This window comes from Rhopalosiphum padi, chromosome 2, assembly GCF_020882245.1.
Source record: "Rhopalosiphum padi isolate XX-2018 chromosome 2, ASM2088224v1, whole genome shotgun sequence".
In the NCBI taxonomy this organism is placed as follows: domain Eukaryota; kingdom Metazoa; phylum Arthropoda; class Insecta; order Hemiptera; family Aphididae; genus Rhopalosiphum; species Rhopalosiphum padi.
In genome coordinates, this window is record NC_083598.1 from 3,572,171 (window position 1) to 3,593,613 (window position 21,443).

General features: G+C 25.6%; 1 protein-coding gene across 11 annotated transcripts; it reads left to right on the forward strand.

Annotated features, from left to right (window-relative positions):
- The first annotated feature begins 182 nt into the window (after positions 1-182).
- On the forward strand, positions 183-21,237 carry LOC132919163 (uncharacterized). 11 transcript variants are annotated; one of them, XM_060980520.1, is made up of 25 exons: positions 184-401; positions 2,726-2,786; positions 3,968-4,084; positions 4,141-4,332; positions 7,353-7,558; positions 8,146-8,313; positions 8,392-8,525; positions 8,610-8,777; positions 8,919-9,078; positions 9,421-9,620; positions 10,061-10,274; positions 10,367-10,582; positions 11,661-11,831; positions 11,899-12,032; positions 12,113-12,280; positions 12,573-12,732; positions 13,076-13,275; positions 13,750-13,963; positions 14,068-14,283; positions 14,833-15,003; positions 15,068-15,201; positions 15,276-15,443; positions 16,297-16,456; positions 16,947-17,150; positions 21,048-21,237. In XM_060980520.1, the coding sequence occupies exons 1-24, from the start codon at positions 356-358 to the stop codon at positions 17,117-17,119; spliced, it is 3,951 nt and encodes a 1,316-aa protein (XP_060836503.1). In that variant the 5' UTR covers positions 184-355; the 3' UTR covers positions 17,120-17,150; positions 21,048-21,237. The 11 variants fall into 11 exon arrangements, with proteins under 11 accessions (XP_060836507.1, XP_060836503.1, XP_060836502.1 ...); XM_060980519.1 differs by lacking the exon at positions 21,048-21,237 and adding an exon at positions 18,405-20,529; XM_060980521.1 differs by lacking the exon at positions 21,048-21,237 and adding an exon at positions 18,405-20,529 and having other exon boundaries at positions 17,067-17,150.
- Positions 21,238-21,443: the final 206 nt, after the last annotated feature.

The window sequence follows — 21,443 nt, forward strand, 5'->3', positions numbered from 1 at the left end:
CTGTTATTTGGTCTCACCACGTATAGGTAATACATTATAATTATCAACACCAACTGATAACCTGAATTTTGCAATACAAATTTAGAAGACTTAACATGACCTGTGTTATGTAGTTGTAATTGTGATATTATAATCGTTTATATTATATTGCAGTACATACAGATCGTTTTAAAAATGATGTACTTTACTGATAAAGTCCAATGTTAATTAATTGTATGCAAATATTTTTTAGTGGTTAATTCACATTGCAGTGAGAAAATACATACATGTTTGTATAATATTGTTTAGTGATGTTTACATGATTTATCTAATATGTTATAAAGTTTCGCTTCAATAGTATAATTCATCATTGACCATGAAGGTGACGTATTCCTGGATAATATACTCATGCATAATTGTTGGTAAGTATTTGTACAATATAAAAATATAGAACTTTGAGTAGATAGTTTAATTGTTTAATATATGATAATATAATAATAAATTAAGTTAAAACGTACTTATAATAAAAATGTTGTTTTACTTTTCCTTGGGTTCAATTTTTGTAATTAAAAATAACTCGATGAAAGTATGCGATTCTATATATCCCAACAAAAACACTTCGTCGAACTCCATGTAAAAAGTTGCCAAGTCAAAAAAACTGGTCATCTTCAGCATTATAAAGATTTGATATCATTAATAATTGCTAAGTAAATTAAATTTAAAATAAATGTATTCTATATCAATAATTTATTTACATTGTGAGAATTTATTTTATTTATAAATTAATAATTAAGATTAAGACCTTTTTACTAAACAAATTTAGTAACATTTTTCATGGAAATTTGTTAAATAGTCCAGTTACGAACAGACATGTTTATTGGTTGCAATACATTTTCGCAAAGTAAATAAATTATTTAAATAAATTATTGAGATAGAATACATTTATTTTAAATTTAATTTACTTATTAGCATTTCATTCAACATTTATGGCATTTGTTACCCATAAAATGGAAATAATTTTTTTGATTTTTTACAAAATTATTTTTTGGCTATGGCGGTGGAATTATTTTTGGATTAACCTAACCTTGGACTTACAACCATACATGATATTATCGTATTTATGTTTTTTTTTCAAATAGTTCTTTTTTTTTTTGTATTTTCTCTTTATAGTTTATACGACTTACAAACCATTTTGCAAATTTAGTTTATAATTAATATTAATTGTTGACGATTCACGCGGACCATTGACCATTACAACAATGGAATACAATTATAACACGTGGTTATTACGTTAACAATATTATATAATAAATTAACAATATCACGGCGCGGCACTATATTATGTACATGCACACTGAATGTTGCCAGAAACCCGAATACGATAAGCGAAGGTGCAGGCAACCTGGCAACGGTGGGAACCGCTGCTCATTGTTCGACCGCGACCATGGACTAATAGAACAAATAGTGACCGCGACGAAAACGTAAACGGCATAGCAATACCCACGAAGACTAGAATAAGGAGACCAAACTCCGCTTCTGATAACGTCCCAAAATGAGTCGCACGATTAAACGGCCACAGGTGGCACTGCGTATGCTAAGGTTGCTACTTAAACCCGTGTAGCATTGGGATCATTCATGTTTTTTGCGTTTTTTGTAAAATATATACATTATTTCGAACCATGACTCATCATGAATTTTATAGCTCGTAAAATTACGTATTCATACTTGTGCATATGTGTATATTTCATGTGTACCCTGCATAGAAGTAAGTATCAGATCTATTATTCAGTTCCCGACATCCGTAAGAGACTATATAGACTATTAGAGAGTATTAAGTATTTGAGTAATGAACCGCAGTGCACAGGATACAAGATGTTAATCTGTAAGTGAAAAATATTGATAGTGGTAAATGATTGACTATATAATAATAAAAAAAAATTAATCAAATGACAAATATACAAATATGCAGGTGTAATAATGCATATATTTTACAAAACACGCAAAAAACATGAATACACAAGAAAATGGGCAAATTTACACACATTCAAAGGGTCGACTCTGGCTCGTGTAATGTACTATGGTAGTGACCGCTCTGCTTTTTTTTTTTACCGTCTCGCTAGATTTGTACTTACCTATAAATCAAAATAGGTACTCGTGAAAAAAAGTCGTATGTGGAGTTGGTTTTATTTTTTTTATCTTAGTTTTTAATTCTTAGCAAACTGTAATGAAAATTTTCTTTTGATAAAAAAAAATCAACAATTTGTCCTGAGTATCCAAGTATTTATATTTTTATTGAATCTTAACAAATAATTAATTCAACAACAGAATCTTTAACATAAAACAAAAATACAATTTTATTTTTAAATAATTTTTTACACATTTAAGTATAAAGAAATAAAATTATCTATTTTTAATAGTTTAAATATATAAGTTGTAAAAATTTCGATAGAAGAACTTTTAAATTATTTGTTATTTCCATGTGTGAATATTAAACATTAATTATTTATTTTTGTATTTTACTTTTAAATTATTTTATTAATTTTTCTTATGTATTATAATTATAAGACATTTTGTATGGTAACAATAAAATGTTTTTAAATTAAAATATGAGTCGAAGAAAGAAGAATACCAATGATTACTCTTTCTGTTTCAACTTAATATTATAATATAGAAATTTATTAATATAAAACAAAAAATTCTGATTTATAATGACACTACTTAACAATATTAAATTTTTTTTTTTCAGGAATAGACGTTTTTTGTGAAAGAATACTCGAAAAACGACAAACTGTTTCACCATGCAAAATGTTGGTATATTATAATAGTCATTATTATTATGTTATAATAAGAATCGAAAATATGGTAGTTCAAGGGGAGAGATGGACATTAAAAACCCCAACGAGCCCTAGCCCCTAGTCCTCTATATGAAATATTATACAAACTATACTGCAGAACAGTAGACATATATTGTAAATTATTATACATTGTGAAATCAGTAAAAATTACTAAAAATGTGGGAAAATGACCTAAAAATGTCAAAAAATGACTTATAAAGTAGTAAACATAGAAAATGCAAAATAAAAATTAGTTATTCAGATTCACATGCTTATGAAATACATTTGTGGCCAGGAGAGCACCGTCTAAAAAGTTCAACAAAAAAAAAAAAAAAAAATTAAAAATGCGTCAACTTCCAAGCCCTAACTATAATGTATGTATATACGTGTAATATATTATATGTATATATATATATATATATATTATACGTGTGTGACGGTACGGTGAGAACTGCATTTTCTTAACACTTATAATATAATAGACTATGGCACGCCGTAAGTTGAGTGCTCTGTTCGCCGTTGTTGCGTCATTACAACCATCAACCATGTAACATTTATATATTATGTAAATGTCAATGAGAATATTATATTGTAGAAGTATTTTAGTATTGATTACATGTTTAGGAGAAAAATATTGTTATCAATGTCTGCAGGATCGAGATAAAAAAAATTTTTGCGAGATTGAGCTAAAGAACGGTTTACTTCATCAAACTAACCATATTCCTGAATATTGAACGAATTTATTCGTACTTTAAATAGTATTTTACATTTTTATTGATTTAAATATAAAAAGTAGTAAAAAAAAATATAAATATATATTTTAGTTATAAGTTACTGACCTGCTGTAGAATTAATGGTAGTACAATAACATTTAAATTACATTGAGTTGCCCTTGTTATTTGTTATGTGTATTTTTTAAAAATATAACTATAAACTAAACTTATTTTGTAAACCTGTAATTGACGATTGGAATTTAAAAGGAAAAATACCAATAGTACATCGTTCTAGCAAAAAGAACAATAATGAACTAAATTGAAGAATAATTATATGTATCATATTTAATATATTGTAATATACAATATTATATTCCATGCTAAATGTCTATTTTAAAACATAACATTAAATTTAAATTTAAATTTATTTTTATTTTAAAGCGCAGACCAGTATACATGTATATCTGGTCAATGTATTAATGAAACATCAATTTGTGATGGAACTCGAGATTGTAATGATGGGTCTGATGAAACTTTAGCATTATGTGAAACAGTTCGGTGAGTTGATTTTAATAAAATAACTATTATATTTAACTAATTTTTTTGAATTTAAGATGTGAAAATAATCAATTTCGGTGTAAGTATGGGGCTTGTGTTAATATGGACAGTAAATGTGATGGTGTAAAACAGTGTGCTGATGGATCTGATGAAGAAAATTGTCTTGGTCATATTTCAATCTCTGCAGATACATCAACACTAAAATTTGTTAATAATACTACAGAACTAAAGACGGAGTCTAATAAAAAGTATTTATTATTTTTTTTTTTAGCCAAACAAATAACATTTCCTTTATATTTTGTAGACTATTTAGGGATTATTCAAATAAAAGTTAACCCATGCATTTTTTCAAAAATGTATTTAATTAGTTAAAATGACCACAATAAACATAATATTGTCATTAATTTGTGTAATTTGTTATAAGTGAGAAAATATAATATGAACTCTAGAGCTGTAAATAAACCTATAAACACCATAGGCACCACTATTCATAGTTTTAAGTATATAACAGATTTTGTTGGTATTTAAATTTTTTCTTTCTATTCCTCTTTAACGAAGCTATGCCAGCTAATTTGATATATTATTGTTACTCCTTAGAATTAATTAAAGGAACCTTTTTTTTTGCTTTTTTCTATTTTTTGATTGGTGGTTTTTTGAGTATTTTTATTTTTACTTTTAAGTAGGTACCATTTTTTAACATGTTTCTTAAAATATGTGTTCGAAATAAAAATATTTACTAGGTTAATATTTATTTATTTTTTTTATATTTAATTGATCAAATATTAATTTGAATATTTTTAACAAATTAAAAATGTTGCGCTTTGATTCTAAGACAGAATATTTACTGGAAGTCAAAAACTTTATACATTAAATTGAAAACCCAGAATTAGAAGCAAATTATATACATATTATATTACTGCAGTGTTTTTCATTTTAAAGGTAAAATCACGAACAAGTTCAGTCCAGTGATCTTAGATTGAAAAGTGGTTTTTGGGAGGAGGAAGAAAAACTTAAATATACATTTATTTATGAATTTTAAATTTTTAAACCTTTAAGTGTACCCAAGCACAATACAATTACATTTTTTTAAATAGCAACAGGTGTTTTAAATACCAAATTCAAAATGCAAATCAAAGACAAAAACTATTTATACCAATCATTACAATTAATTGCATGTATACATTTTAAAGTCGTATATCAATGACAAATGTATAAAAGAATACATAGCCATATTGGAGTTCTGATATACTGCAATAAACGAAGTCATGCAGAAATACGACTCATTGCCACTGGTACAACAATCCACACCCTCGCAATTCACAGTAGGTACTTTGATTACTATATTCATGAACGACCGAATATACATAGTCAAAAGCATTGTAAACGGCAAACGTCTCATGAATTTAAGCATCAAAGTGTTTTTAGCCGATTTGGAGCACGTACGCCGATAACGCAACCTGTCAACCCCTATTGACGTTTAACCACTGCTGCCGTAATTTCACCAATGAGCCACCGCTGATCATCACTGCCGTCAATGAGTCACCGCCTGCTGCTGCTAAAGGAGAACTATTAAACCAAGGTATAGATCCGTAAAGTATCAGGTATGTGACACCAGTTACTCTACGTCCTCACAGACTACGCCGTAAAAAGCGTTATATTACTGTGTAGAACAAGTCAACTAGTATTAACCCACCACCCTATACACCCCTCGTAAATCTGGTGGTACGTATATACTTTGGTATGCTGAATATACAACCTCAAAATATGTAAATGTCTTGTGAGTACTGTAATTCCACTCTTTTTTATTGTTAACTCTATAAAAGAGCATAATAATATCAAGGCTGGGCATAAACGAGTTAAAAAGTTAAGTTATTTTTAACTTTTTAAATTCAATTTTCATTAACTTAATTTTTAACTTAATTAATTTTTATTGACATTAACTTAATAAATAACGAGTTATTTTTAATCAAATCCAAGTTGAGTTATTTTATAAATAATTAAATAATAAATAAAATAATATTATTATTGATTTACGATCCATATTGCATAAAACATAAACATAAACATTTACTAAAATTAATTAAATTAAACTGAATTCTTGTTCTATTAACCAGAATTGTTTAATAAAAATAACTTAAATAAATAAATTATGTAGGTATAGCATTCTATACCGCGGCATACGGGTATATTGTAATAATAATAATATTTAATAGTTAATAGTTAATACTAATAAAGTAATAACTAATATATAATATGATATTGATAAATGGTACAACGCATAAATCACAAATATACAATTCTCAAGAAACAAGAATATAATATTATAAAATATTTTCGTCATAAATAACCAACTCAGTTATTTCTGTTTTTGCCGTTTGACACACTCCAGCACGAAAACTCAAAGTTCGAACAGTAATTGGTAGATAAGATTAAAATAACTGGAACTGAACCTTTGAGTATCGAAGGAAAACTGCCCAAAAGGGAAGAGATTGAGGGCAGACAGCAACAACAACAACACAAGACTGTAAGCGCACTTTTATTGTTATACTGGAATAAAAATCACAAAAAACGGATAACTATTACACAAGGAAATAATTAAATAATACAGAGAGATATTAATCCCAGACCATGTTGACAGGTTTCAATTTACGATGATTTACTATTAACTATTAACTATTGACTAAACTTAACTCAGTTAAAAATTATCATTAACTTCCCCAGGCTTGAATAATATTATAAAATGTATGTATTTTGTATCCTCATAGTCTATGTTATACAGACAATAATATTAAAATAAATTGTTAATAGAACTAAAAACTAACAAAAGTTACATTTTATTACAACGCCATATGAATCTATGATCACCGAACTGAAATATTTCGTGTTACTTTTAAAAGGAAACACACTGTATAAAAAAAGTATTTTTTGATATTTAACTGTTGAAATTACATGTTTTAAATAACTGGGATGTTATTATCAAAATCATATTGTTGTATAGAAAAGGTAAAACATTTTTAAGTATATAAGCTTCAGAGGAATTTTATGAGACGTATTTTCAAAAAAACTTAATGATAAAATGTGCAAAACAAAAATTCGGATTTTAAAACTTAAAATAATGTCGTGTATTCTAATAGGAAAAGTAATATCCAAAGAGAAATTCCTTGAAGATTAGACATATTTATACTGATTTAATCTATTATAAATTCACGTAGATTAGGATGGGTGATGTCAAAGTGTGATTTTAATTCTTAACGTTTTATTATTTAAGGAATTTATGCATTCTACCGAGCCTTGAAGGAATTATATATTCTTACCAAGGTTCAGATGACATTTTAGCTCACGGAACATTGATTAATCACAATCGCACTGTTATTGAGAACTGTGAAATTGGATATCATAAGGTTTACCCCAATAGTTTTAGGGTTTGTCAGAATGATGGAAAATGGAAATTGAATGCTGAGAAATTATGTTTAAGTACGTTAAGTAGTGTAATATTTATACTGTAATTTATACTTATGGAAATATTATAATACATAACATTATATAATTATATAATATTATATATCAAATGTTTAGTTATATTTGGTTATAATATTTTGTTTATAATTATAGAAATATGTCCATCTCTTTTATCAGATAATTTAAATATTAATTGTTCTCTTTGGACAATGGAAGTGCAAAATATTTGTTTTTCTCTCAATTCCACTTGCAACATACATATATCACATTCATATAAAAATATTACAGAAGAATGCATTTTTTAGTGTTAAGTATATTGGTATTACATTTTATTACTTTTTCACTTTGTATTCGAATTTAAAATAAAAACATTTTTTTCGTAAATTAAAATGAACATTGAAACATTGTTTCAAGATAATATACAATGCGATACACCATGCTCTCAAAAATATTATTATTTATATTCATTGTAATATGTGATGTCATAAAAGCGGGCTTACATATTCTTAAACCATCAACAGTTTAATTTATTCATAATTCTATAGGTATTATTATATATATTAATTATATTCATCTGTGATTACATTCAAGTATTATTTTAGAGTGCGGTAGATCGTATATCAGACATCAATTATTGATCTATAATGGCAGGACAACGCAAGTTGGAACAGCACCTTGGAATGTAGCAGTATATCTATTTAGGAAAGAGAGTTCCATGTATGATTTGATATGCGGAGGATCACTAATCGCTCCAAATTTAGTCGTTTCTGGTAAAAACTGTATTTGTGGTTTTTTATTTGTGTTTTGGATTTGAAAGGCTATAGTGATTAATTAATAAACAATTTTAGCGGCTCATTGTTTTTGGCAAAAAGGTATGATATCTAATAGAATTTCAGTAAATAATGGTCTATACAGAATTGCTGTTGGGAAATATTATAGAAATTTCACAGTAATTGACAATGATTTTACTCAAATGATGGATGTAAGTTTTTGGTTTAAATGTAGAATCTTAGAAACTAATTTTAGATACAATATTATGTAATATATAAATAAATCAATTCCATAGGTGGAAACAATTTATCTGAAAGAAGACTATTTGGGATTTCAACGGTTCTATTCTGAGGATATAGCTGTTATCGTGTTATCAAACAGAGTTAATATTAGTGATTCTGTTGCACCAGTTTGTGTTGACTGGAATGGTACACATAATGTAACAAACGGAACTAAAGGACAGGTTGGTATTTTGTTAAAATAAATATTACAGTTATGCTTTATTTATAAACTATTTACATAACTTATGTATTACCAATATTTACACAGTTAAATTAAAAGTGGGTAATCTAACTTATTTTTAAACTATTTTGAACTTCCACAGATTGTTGGTTGGGGAAATACGGAAAAAAACATACCAAGTCCAGTTTTATTAGAAGCAACTTTGCCGTACATTGACTATAATTCTTGTTGGAAGATGTATAGAGATAATAATTTTCAAATGTTAGTGACTTATGATAAATTTTGTGCCGGATACACATCAGGTAAAATATTTAATAATTTATACTTGAAATTAATATTTCAATATTTTTTCAATAAATACAATATATAATATATACATTTTTATTAAAACACTTGTATGTATAAAATATAAACCACTATTTTTAATTAATACTACAACTTATTAAATCTTACCTTTTAGTATCTTTTATAAAAGGTGCTGTTTGAGAGATGCAAAATAATTTGTTTTTAAATTTGTTTATAATTATTATTAAAATAGAAAATTAACAACAAACAAATAACATTTACCTATGTGTTATACCTACCACTCAAGTATGGTCGTATGATTAATTTTTGTCGTTAAAATAAAATATCTTTAATTTCAGGTCAAGGAGTTGGCGAAGGTGACAGTGGTGCAGGCTTGACGTTTTTACATTCTGATTTTTATTATTTAACCGGAATTGTGAGTGTCAAGGAAAAAAATACAAATAATTCAATTGCACTTTTTACAAATGTTAGGCTCCACATGAAATGGCTTCGTGATTTGTATTATAAATATGGTTCTTCTGGTAGTGATAACATGCTGGTAATTATACAAAAATAATTTATTCTATGTTTAATTTATTGAAATCAGTATCCATATAATTAGATTTACTTTTGTGTAATGATTTATAGCAGTTATTTTTAACAATTATTTATTTCAATTAAACTTAATATGATAAAATATTACATAGATAATACCAACGTGTTACATTTTACTAACACTTCATATGTTGAATAGTTTTTCTATGTAAAACAAATGTTGCATTTATTTTGTACAAATAATTATTCTACTTGATAATTAAAAAAAAATGTTTAATAATATTGTGGAACATTTAGTATTTTATGATGATGATTATTTATTTCTGAATAGGTGTTATTATCATTATTTTGTATTGAAAATACTTGCTTGTGTTTAATAATAGCATCTGCTTTAATGCAATCTATTTAGGAAAAAATTATAATTTTTCATTTTTACTATTCCAGGATATGAAAAATGCATGTGTTTTACCAGCTGCCGAAGGAGTAATATATTCTTATGAAGATTCAGATAAAATTTTATTTCATGGGACATTAATTAAGCAGCATCGTGTTGTAATTGAGAACTGTGAAGTTGGATATGATAAGGCTTATCCTAATGGTCTTAGGATTTGTCAGGGAAATGGAGAATGGATATCCAATTCTACGAATTTGTGTTTCAGTAAGTTATGTATTGTAATCTTTACTTAAATATTTAAATATTATGTATACGACATCTGACTATATTTGATTATAATATGTTTATGTTTATAGAAAAGTGTCCACCTCTATTATCAGATAGTTTAGATATTAAATGTACTCTAAATGGTAAGAATGCTAATTGTTCAAATCCGTCTATACCCAATACATTAGCAATCCAATCGTGTAAGTCCACTCATAGACTACGAAATAGACAAGAAGGGACTTCAATTGAATTACGTTGTCAGTTTAATGGGACGTGGAATAATCAACTATATAGATGCACCCCATGTAATTATATATTTACATTAAATTAACATAAATGTTTAATTAACCTATTTCTGGATTTTCGCTGTCTTGTTTTCGACGTATGCGTTTGACTGATAACAATGGTTGCTAACCCTATTGTCCTTATGAGTAGTTTGTCTAGAGGAATGGACAATGTGTTGTGATTTATGTAAGGACTTACGGTTTGACATCTAGTGTTCATTGGATTTAGTTACATTCTGTATAATTTACTGATTGAATGAACTGTTACTGTATCTAAATGATTATTATGTTTTTATGTATTATTTTAGTCAAAGTAAATCAGCTATCAGATTCTCTCAACTCTGATTCTTGCAATCTACATAAGAATTTTTTCACAACACGAAATTACTTAGTAAAATTTGATTGCATTTAACATACTGACTATTTTATTAATGTTTCATAATGTATAACAATGTAGAATAATTAATAATGTGTAAAAATTTCATTTTTGGGAAAGTTCTTTTTAAAATGGATCTCGTTACGTTCCTCGTTCAATTCCTAATATATGAACTCGTTCCAGATCCCCGTTCCTCATTCAAAGAAGGAACTCACTCCAAATTCAGTTCCTCTATTATAGGAACTCGTTCCAATTATCGTTCCACTTTTTTTAACTTGCCAAAACTAGCGGTTTTAGAATATTACCTTTTTATTTTTGATATCAATAAATGAATGATAAAAATGATAAGTGAACATTAGACTTAAAAAAAAATGAATCTAAATAGGAATTGAGTACTAAACAATTGAATTAATATATAAAAAAATAAAAATGTATAATAATTAATAATATAGATTTAATTTGTCTTTATTATATTTATTTTTTAAACTAAATTAAATGATTAAACATTTTTTTTTTTAATTTCAAGAGGAACTGTGATTTTCGTTCACGTTTCTCAATATAAAGAATTCGTTCGTTTTTTTTTTCCATTATTTTTAAATGAAACAGTTCTAAGCTTCGTTCTTACGAAAGAACTCGTTCCAGGAATCCGTTTCTTTTGGAACGAGTTCCTTCCTAACACTGAACAATTTACAATAATATTCGTCTAATGGGCATTTATTTTAGATTGTGGTAGACCGTATATCAGGGACAATTTATTGATCCATAATGGTAGTACTACAGCACAAGTTGGAACAGCACCTTGGAATGTAGGAATATATTTATTTAATATTGAAAGTTCTAAGTATGTCTTGATATGTGGAGGATCATTAATTGCTCCAAATTTAGTCGTTTCTGGTAAAAAACATTCATGTTTTTCAAATTTAAAAAGAAACAATAATTTATTAATTAAAAAAAATTTTAGTGGCTCATTGTTTTTGGCAAAATGGTATGCTATCTAAAAGAATATCAATAAACAATGGTCTCTATAAAATTGCTATTGGGAAATATTATAGAAACTACAAAGTTTTTAGAAATGAATCTACTCAAATAATGGATGTAAGTTTTTAGTTTAAATGTAGAATCTTAGAAACTAATTTTAAGTAAAATATTATATTATAAATAAATCAATTCTATAGGTGGAAACAATTAATCTGAAAGAAGACTATCGTGGATATAGTGGGTTATATTCTGAGGATATAGCTGTTATCGTATTATCAAAAAGAGTTAATATTAGCGATGCTGTTGCACCAGTTTGTGTTGATTGGAATGGTATACATAATGTGACAAATGGAACTCAAGGAAAGGTTGGTTTTTGTTTAAATAAATATTACAATTATGATTTATTTACAAATAAGTACTATACCACCAATTAACATTGTTAATTTATAAGATGGACAACTACTGTAAGATACCTCAATTTTATTGTATAAAATAGTGACTAAAAAAAAGGTCATTATTTAAATTGCTTAACCTTTAGACCTTTAATCAATCGGGTTATAATTAACTAATTACATAAAAAAAATATTACCAATATTTACATAGTTACATTAAAAGTGAGTAATCTTACTTATAATTAAACTATTTATACTTCCACAGATTGTTGGTTGGGGGAATACGGAAAAAAACAGACCAAGTCCGGTTTTATTAGAAGCAAATTTAACGTACATTGATAATAATTCTTGTCGGAACATATATAGAATTAAAGATTTTCAAAAGTTTATTACTTTTGATAAATTTTGTGCCGGATCTACATCGGGTAAAATATTTAATTATGTATACTGGAAATTAATATTTCAATGTTTTTTCAATAAATACAATATATAAAAATATACATTTTTATTAAAATACTTGTGTGTATAAAATATAAACCACTATTTTTAATTAATACCACAACTTATTAAAAATTACCTTTTAGCATCTTTTATAAACGGTGCTGTTTGAGTGATGCAAAATAATTTGTTTTTAAATTTATTTATAATTATTATTAAAATAGAAAATTAACAACAAACAAATAACATTTACCTATGTGTTATACCTACCACTCAAGTATGGTCGTATGATTAATTTTTGTCGTTTAAATAAAATATCTTTAATTTCAGGCCAAGCAGTTCGCGAAGGTGACAGTGGTGCAGGCTTGACGTTTTTACATTCTGATTTTTATTTTTTAACCGGAATTATGAGTGTCAGGGAATCAAATGCAAATAATTCAATTGCACTTTTTACAAATGTTATGCTCCACATAAAATGGCTTCATGAACTATATAATAAATATGGTTCTTTTGGTAGTGATACTATGCTAGTAATTATACAAAAATAATTTATTCTATGTTTAATTTATTGAAATCAGTATCCATATAATTAGATTTACTTTCGTCTAATGATTTATAACAGTTCATTTTTAACAATTATTTATTTCGATTAAACTTAATATGGCATAATAGTACATATGTAATACTAAAGTGTTACTACTTAATTTGTTTGAATAGTTTTTCTACGTAAAAAAATTTTGTATTTTGTATTTTTTAAACCTAATTGTTTTATAATAATAATTATTATTATCATTTTACTGGATAATATTAAAATAAATGTTCAAAAATGTCACAGACTATGATATGATGATGCCTGTATATGTTTTTTTAATAGGTATCATTTTAATTTTTTATTTTTGAGTTGACATGGTTGTTTTTAGTGTTAACTTTTGCTTCAAAGCTATTGTGTTTGGAAAAAATGTTGATTTTTCCAATTAAATGTTTATTAAATATAATGATTTCAGGTTACGAATAATGTATGTGTTTTACCAACTGTGGAAGGTATTATATTTTCATATGAAGGATCAGATAAAGTATTATCTCACGGGACATTAATTAATCCTCTTCGTATTGTCTTTGAGAATTGTGAAATTGGATATTATAAGGCTTCCCCAAATAGTTTTAGGGTTTGTCAGGAAAATGGAGAATGGAAATTGAATTCTGAGATTTTGTGTTTCAGTAAGTTATATATTGTAATTTGTAAGCTTTAAGTATTTTTTATCTATTTAAATATTAAATATACATATTGGCGATGTTTGATTATAATATGTTTATGATTATAGAAACGTGTCCACCTCTATTATCAGATAGTTTAAATATTAAATGTACTCTAAATGGTACCTATGCTAATTGTTCAAATCCGTCTATACCCAATACAATAGCAAAGCAATCATGTAAACAAACACAAATGATACTAAACGGACAAGAAGAGACTCCAATTGAATTACGTTGTCAGTCTAATGGAACATGGAATAATGACCTGTATAGATGCACATCATGTAATTGTATTTTTACATTATATAAACATAAATGTTTAATTTATATAATTCAGTTCCTCTATTATGGGAACTCGTTCCAATTATCGTTCCACTTTTTTTAACTTGCCCAAACTAGGGGTTTTAGAATATTACCTTTATATTTTTGATATCAATAAATGAATGATAAAAATGATAAATGAATATTAGACTTAAAAAAAAATGAATCTAAATAGGAATTGAGTATTAAACAATTGAATAATATATAAAAAAATAAAAATGTATAATAATTAATAATATAGATTTAATTTGTCTTTATTTTATTTATTTTTTAAATTAAATTAAATGATTAAACATTTTTTTTTTTAATTTCATGAGGAACTGTGATTTTCGTTCACGTTTCTCAATATAATGAATTCGTTCGTATTCTTTTTCCTTTATTTTTAAATGAAACAGTTTTAAGCTTCGTTCCTACGAATGAACTCTTTCCAGGAATCCGTTCCTTTTGGAACGAGTTCCTTCCCAACACTGAACAATTTACAATAATATTCGTGTAATGGGCATTTATTTTAGATTGTGGTAGGCCGTTTATCAGGGACCAATTATTGATCCATAATGGTAATACTGCAGAACAAGATGGAATAGCACCTTGGAATGTATTGATATATCGATTTAGTAAAGAGAGTTCCAACTATTATTTTATATGTTCAGGATCATTAATTAGTCAAAATTTAGTCGTTTCAGGTAAAAACAGAACAATATGATTAAAAATCTAAGAAAAAAATAATTAATTAAATTACATTTTTAGTCGCTCATTGTTTTTGGGAAAATGGTAGGCAGTCTAATTTAATATCAATTAACGATGGTTCATATAAAGTTGCTGTTCGAAAATATACTCAAGAATACTCGGTTATTGATAATGAATTCACTCAAATAATGGATGCAAGTTATTTATTCAAAAGTAAAATTTTACTATGGCTATGATATACTAAATATCGATTAAAATAATTTTAAAGGTGAAAATAATTTATCTGCATGAAGATTATTCTAGAACTGGTGAATTTTTTGTTAATGATATAGCTGTTATTGTGTTAAATGATAAAGTTTCTATTAGCGATGGTGTAGCACCGGTTTGTATTGATTGGAGTGGTAAATATAATGTACCAAATGCAACTCAAGGAAAGGTTTGTTTGTTAAATATTTATAAAAATAAAATTGTAACTAATTGAAGTTTAGTACTATATAACCATTCAATATTATTCATTTGTATGAAAGAAAAATAGTAAAAGACACTCTTCTATAGGTTTATAGTATAAATATACAGGGGGATTCTTTTATTATAAAACACTTATTATTTCAAAAAGTATTCGTGTTTTTGAAAACATTTTGTTACATAATTTCAAGTTGTTAAAAAACTACGTTTTATTAAAAAATTATATTTTTAAATATTATTTTAAGTTTTTTACTTTTTTGAATGACAACATAGACCTCTCATTTCATATTCTTAAGCAGAATAATATTCTGAGTATTTTGATACATAAAAATCGTATTTAGGAAGAGTAGTTTATCCAAATACTCAGTAAATTATTCTGCTTTGGGATATTTAATTTAAACTCTATGTTGTCATTCAAAAAAGTAAAAAACTTAAAAAAATATATGGATAAAAAATATTTAAAAATATAATTTTTTAATAAAAACGTTGTTTTTTAACAACTTAAAACTTAAAAAAATGTTTTCAATAACATGAATACTTTTGGAAATAATGAGTGTTTTATGATAAAAATATCACCCTATATGTAAATGTTCTTGTAATAATAAATTAAGAATTTAATAAAAAAAATCTTATACTTTAATGTTTAAATTGTAAAATCACTAAAAATTGTTCGTATTTTATATTTGTTTAATTTTCAAATGATTAAACTTTAATAGTTGAATTTTAATTACTTAAATATACTTATTAAATATAACTAAAATGTATATTGTTAAATTAAACATAAGTTATATTAAAAATTCTTAAATTGTTTTATACTTTCACAGATTATTGGTTGGGAAATTATGGTCAAAAAGAACTTACCAAGAATCGTTTTACGTGAAAGAACTTTATCGTATATTGATCAAAGTTCTTGTCGAAGCATGTATTTAAAAGTTTCTAAAGGGTATTTGTTTGCTGATAAGTTTTGTGCTGTAAATGCATCAAGTAATATAATATTTAATTATTAATATTTGAAATCATTTTTTCAACAAACACAATTATTCTCTTATAATATATGTCGCATTCACATAGTGAAATCAATCTTTTCATGAACTGGATATTCAGATAGTGAAATTCGTCCAGATTTTGAATTTTGACGAAAATACATTATATAGATGTTTAACCTAACCTAACTTACATTAATTATTATCATTGAATATTATTAACCATTTTTAATCAATGATATAATTTTTAAAACTTTATCATTTGGTATCTAGTAAGCAAATATTAATCATATCCGTAATTGTATGAGTTTAGAACTGCTAACCTGAATTATAAATAAACTACATTGAATATACTATTGGCTAAAAGAGCAAAATGATTTTTCAATTTTATTATTACTATAATAATCATGATAATCATCTGTATTATATCAATTGTTCTAGAATCATTGTAGTGGTTGATGTTTTTTGAATAAAATATCTTTTTATTTCAGACCGTATATTTTATGTAACTGGTACAGGCTTAGCGCTTTTACATTCTGATTTTTATTATTTGAATGGAATATTATCTTCGGAGAATCCACTTAAATCTTATTCAATTGGAGTTTTTACAGATGTTAATTACCACATTCAATGGATTCGTGAACTGTATAACAAATATACTTAGCAAGCGATAACATAATTATCTAAGCTCAATAGTAAGATACTTAAATAACATATTTTATGTCTAATTAAAATTAAAATTGTTATGGATATATTTTTACTGTTATAAAACAGTTTTTAATATATTCATTTTGAACAAATGTTCATATTAATTTAATTTAATACAACATCATCATTATAGGTAATACATAAACATTATATAATTAATTTGCATTTGTTTAGTATTATTAATCTTGTGTTGCAGTAACAATATTATTATTTTACAACTTATTAATTCACGTTTATTATTATTGTACTTCATAATTAAAATTAAAATTGTTAATTTTTGTTAGAAAAGTGATTAACCAAGCTACTTATTACTTACAGTGCAAAAGTCATAAAATTACTTAAAATTAACAAAAGCTATTCAAAACCAAAATTTAAAAAGTACATTATTTCATACTCAGAATATGTATTTATTAAATCTCGAAAAAATGTTATTTAAAAATATATAACCGAATGAGTTAAATAGTGAGCTAATTATATCCAAGTTATGGAATAATAGGTATGTTTCTTTTATCTAATAAAAAATAAATAGTTGAATATTTTAAAGTGATACTTGGAGATTTTACTTATATAATAAATAAATAAATAAATATAAACATGCCTATATAATCTGAATAACTAGTTATAGGATAGGTTCAATGGCTTCGAGGCAATCGGACAAAGTATTTAAATTATTACGGAGAAGTAAATTTTTATATTTACAAACCATGAATATAGAACAAATATTTAAAAAACGTTCATCGTATATTGAGAAATTGTATAAAATAATTGAAAAATCTATTTGTGTAACGCTGTATATTATCATAAAATTATTCAAACATATTAAAACAAAAAATATTTGTTTATAGTTTTATATAATATCCTCTCTAACTATGAGTTGATATAACTGTACAAGTCAAAGATAATAATTGATTCATATAATACAATACATACAATGATTTACAATAATTCCACACACAAGTATAATTGTTATTTTGTTAGTAAAAATTCATATTAAAGTAAAACCTTGATTTTAATTTTAGAAATTTAAGCCAAGTTAGTTAAGCCATTCTATAGCCTTATTAGTAAATCAACAAATCCCTATAACCTCTTATTCAAATAATTTCTTAGGAAATATTACCACAACGTTGGGGGGGGGGCAAGACAAAAAAAATTTGAGAAGCACTCCTATACTGTATTTTTTGTTATCAGGAATTTTCTAGGACGATCTCGTTCAACTGTTCGATTTTTTATCTTTTTTACAGAATAGTGAAGATGACTATTGATTGGGTGATCGCATTTGTTACTCCATGGTCGTAGCCTTTAGATTGCGCCAGTTTCACATTTTGTAAGATATCGAAAATATAATCATAATTCTTAGATGAAATTATTATTGTTGCAAATAAACAAGTATTATTTTTAGAATTACAATTGTATGTTAATTTGATTCATACATTTTAAATGTATTTAACTATTTTAATAACACTTTTTGAACTCTTTAACTGTCCTCTATTTTTTACGTCAGTCAACAAGGAATAGGAAATTTTATTGTTTATGACTATATGTATGTGCACTTGATAGTTGTTTAAGAGATTGTCTATAAATATTGAACAACCAATTATTTTAAGTAACTTTTCAACAGTAAAACCAGTCATATAATGAAAAATAGTATCCTTAATAATAATGAACTGTTAAGTCTCAACTATTGAAAAATCTAAGAAATTTGATTTTTCTTCATGTTCAATATGTAATAAATCATCTGTTTTTTTTCAACCAGTATAATATTCAAATACATTAATAATATTATTTCAACGCTGCTATTGTGCATTTTAATACAGTTACTATGGTAAGATGATGAGATGGAATTTTATAAAAGTATCTGATTCATAGATAATTTATATATTATTGTGAAATTAATAATTTAATAATTATCCTCTATTTTTTACGTCAGCCAGTATGGAATATAATTGAACACGACTATAATTTGTAGAAATACTATATTGTAGATTGTAATAGCTATAAAGCTATATTTAATAACAGTAACTATATATTATGATAATTTATTATCCCAACACTAATGTGTAACTAAATAGTCTATATGTTATGCCGTGTTACATAATCACAATATTCAAACATATTAAAAAAATATATATCGATTTATACTTTCTCTTTTACTGTAAGTCAGTATAACATAAGAAAAGTATCTGAGTACGCAATATTGTTGTTATTAAAGCTTAGGTCAGATGAGATTGAGAAGAAAAACGGAGAAATTATGACTTACCTAGTAATAAAAAACAATCTGCTGAAGAAAAATAATTAATAGATAATTTTAAATCATAAAAATAAAATAATAAAATAAATTGCAATAATTCTGCACAAGTAATATTGTTAGTATAAGTAACAAAATAATACTTTGATTTTAATTTTAGAAGTCTAAGCCAAGTTTGTTAAACCATTCTATGGTCATTACTCATTAGTATTAAATATATACTATAACACCTTTGTTCTAATAATTTCTTAATAAATGTTATCACAAAGAAATTTATAGTTTGTTCAGTTTTTTTTCTATGCCAGTATGACACATTATTTTTAAATTGGTGTGAAACACCGCCACGGAAAAACACAAACGCTTAACTATATTATATTGAAAAACAAAATAACGGTTAATATATTTTACGGGCTTAAAGGAAAATACTCTTTAAAAATTAGAGTAAGCAGTCATTTTGTTCAGGGTCTCGCATAACGAAAGTCATCGTGTTTAAAAATATGAAAATAAGAAAAATAGAGTGCTGGTTAGTCGTTAACGAGACATGGAATCCTTCGCCGCGGAACACAATCAAAACGGTTGTGACGTCACATTACTTCACCGTTCGACGGCATTCGGCATTCCATTGGCGATAGAATCAGACTCGGCACACAATTTACCATGCAAAAGTATAATAGTATTATACGTACAACTTTAATACGTTTACAACAAACTTAGCTATGTATTCAAAAATTGTTTATGAAGCATATTTATCTGTTTTACTATATGTGTTATACACGTATTATACATTAGTATAGAAACGTCAAACAACTGTTAGCTGCATTTGATGTAGTAGTATACAATATTAACTTTAAAACTAGTTTACTCACTCATTAATATTTTAATATTTTCATTACCACCTATTTATGTAGTTTTTCCTTCAGTCGATCACCTAAACGCATATACAGCAGCTAAGAAATACATAAATCAACATTATTTACATAGGTACCAGAATCCTAAAGTTTTAATTTTAATATAGAAGACTGGACTTTTCGTGTAAAATGTTCTAATTTCTGTGATTGTTTTTGGTATTATAGTTTACATATAATTATTCTATAAATTTTAAAATAGGTATTATTCCCTTTCCAGGCCAACTCTTCAATTTTTTGAAAAAAAAAAATTCTTTGATATATTACTTTAAATAGGTTATAAATAGACAAAAAATTTTTTTTTTTTTTTTAATTTTCTATGTACTTACCTAGAAAATACAGGTATGATTTTTAAAGTTATCATTGGGTTTTTACAACTCGCATAAAATAATTCCTTTGTTTTGAATAATTATTAAGTATAATAGTTATTACTTTTATTATTATTTTATATAATTTAACAATTAAAAACAAATTTTAAAATAAAACAAAGTAATAATTTTATAAAATGTTATAAACGGCCGTTATGCAGTCGTGCATACGATTTATTACAATATAAGTTCGTACGCGCCAACTATGTCTTGTATCTTTTACGATAAGATGCGAGCCGCAGTTTGGACACCTCTGCTATAGGCTATGTGTCGTAATCAGACCGATCACTGATCAAGGTGTTTATATTTATTTTAATACGGATTTTTAACATTACCTGGCTAATATTATATTTTATATTATTACAGTGACTGTAACAGGAGTAGAATGGTCTTTCAGTAATTTGAGAAATGCACGAGTCAATAACGACTAAATTCACTTGCTTTTTTTATTCATAGAGAATTCATTGACTTAAACAATACATTTAGACGATGTCATAACTCAGTTTGCTGTGTTCAAAGCCCGTAAAATAAAATTTTAATTAAAAAAATGTACAATTTCTTTATATTATATTAAGATTATAATATTATACTCTTTTTTTATTTTTTTATTTTCGATAATATTGTAATAAAAAAAAAGACATTATTATTTTTTAAATGTTTATGAATTTTTATATTTAATAATTTATCGTAAATTTATTATTGGAACTTTTGTTAAGGGTCTGGACAAATATTTAGTATATTTATTATTTTGTGTTATTTTTT

What these genes read in the sequence shown, in the direction of transcription:
- LOC132919163 (XM_060980520.1), top strand. Translation starts at nt 356, where the DNA reads ATGAAGGTGACGTATTCCTGGATAATATACTCATGCATAATTGTTG. An exon ending in ATACTCATGCATAATTGTTG is followed by an intron (nt 402 to 2,725) that starts GTAAGTATTTGT and finishes TTTTTTTTTCAG; the next exon opens with GAATAGACGTTTTTTGTGAA. An exon ending in TCCAAATTTAGTCGTTTCTG is followed by an intron (nt 8,314 to 8,391) that starts GTAAAAACTGTA and finishes AAACAATTTTAG; the next exon opens with CGGCTCATTGTTTTTGGCAA.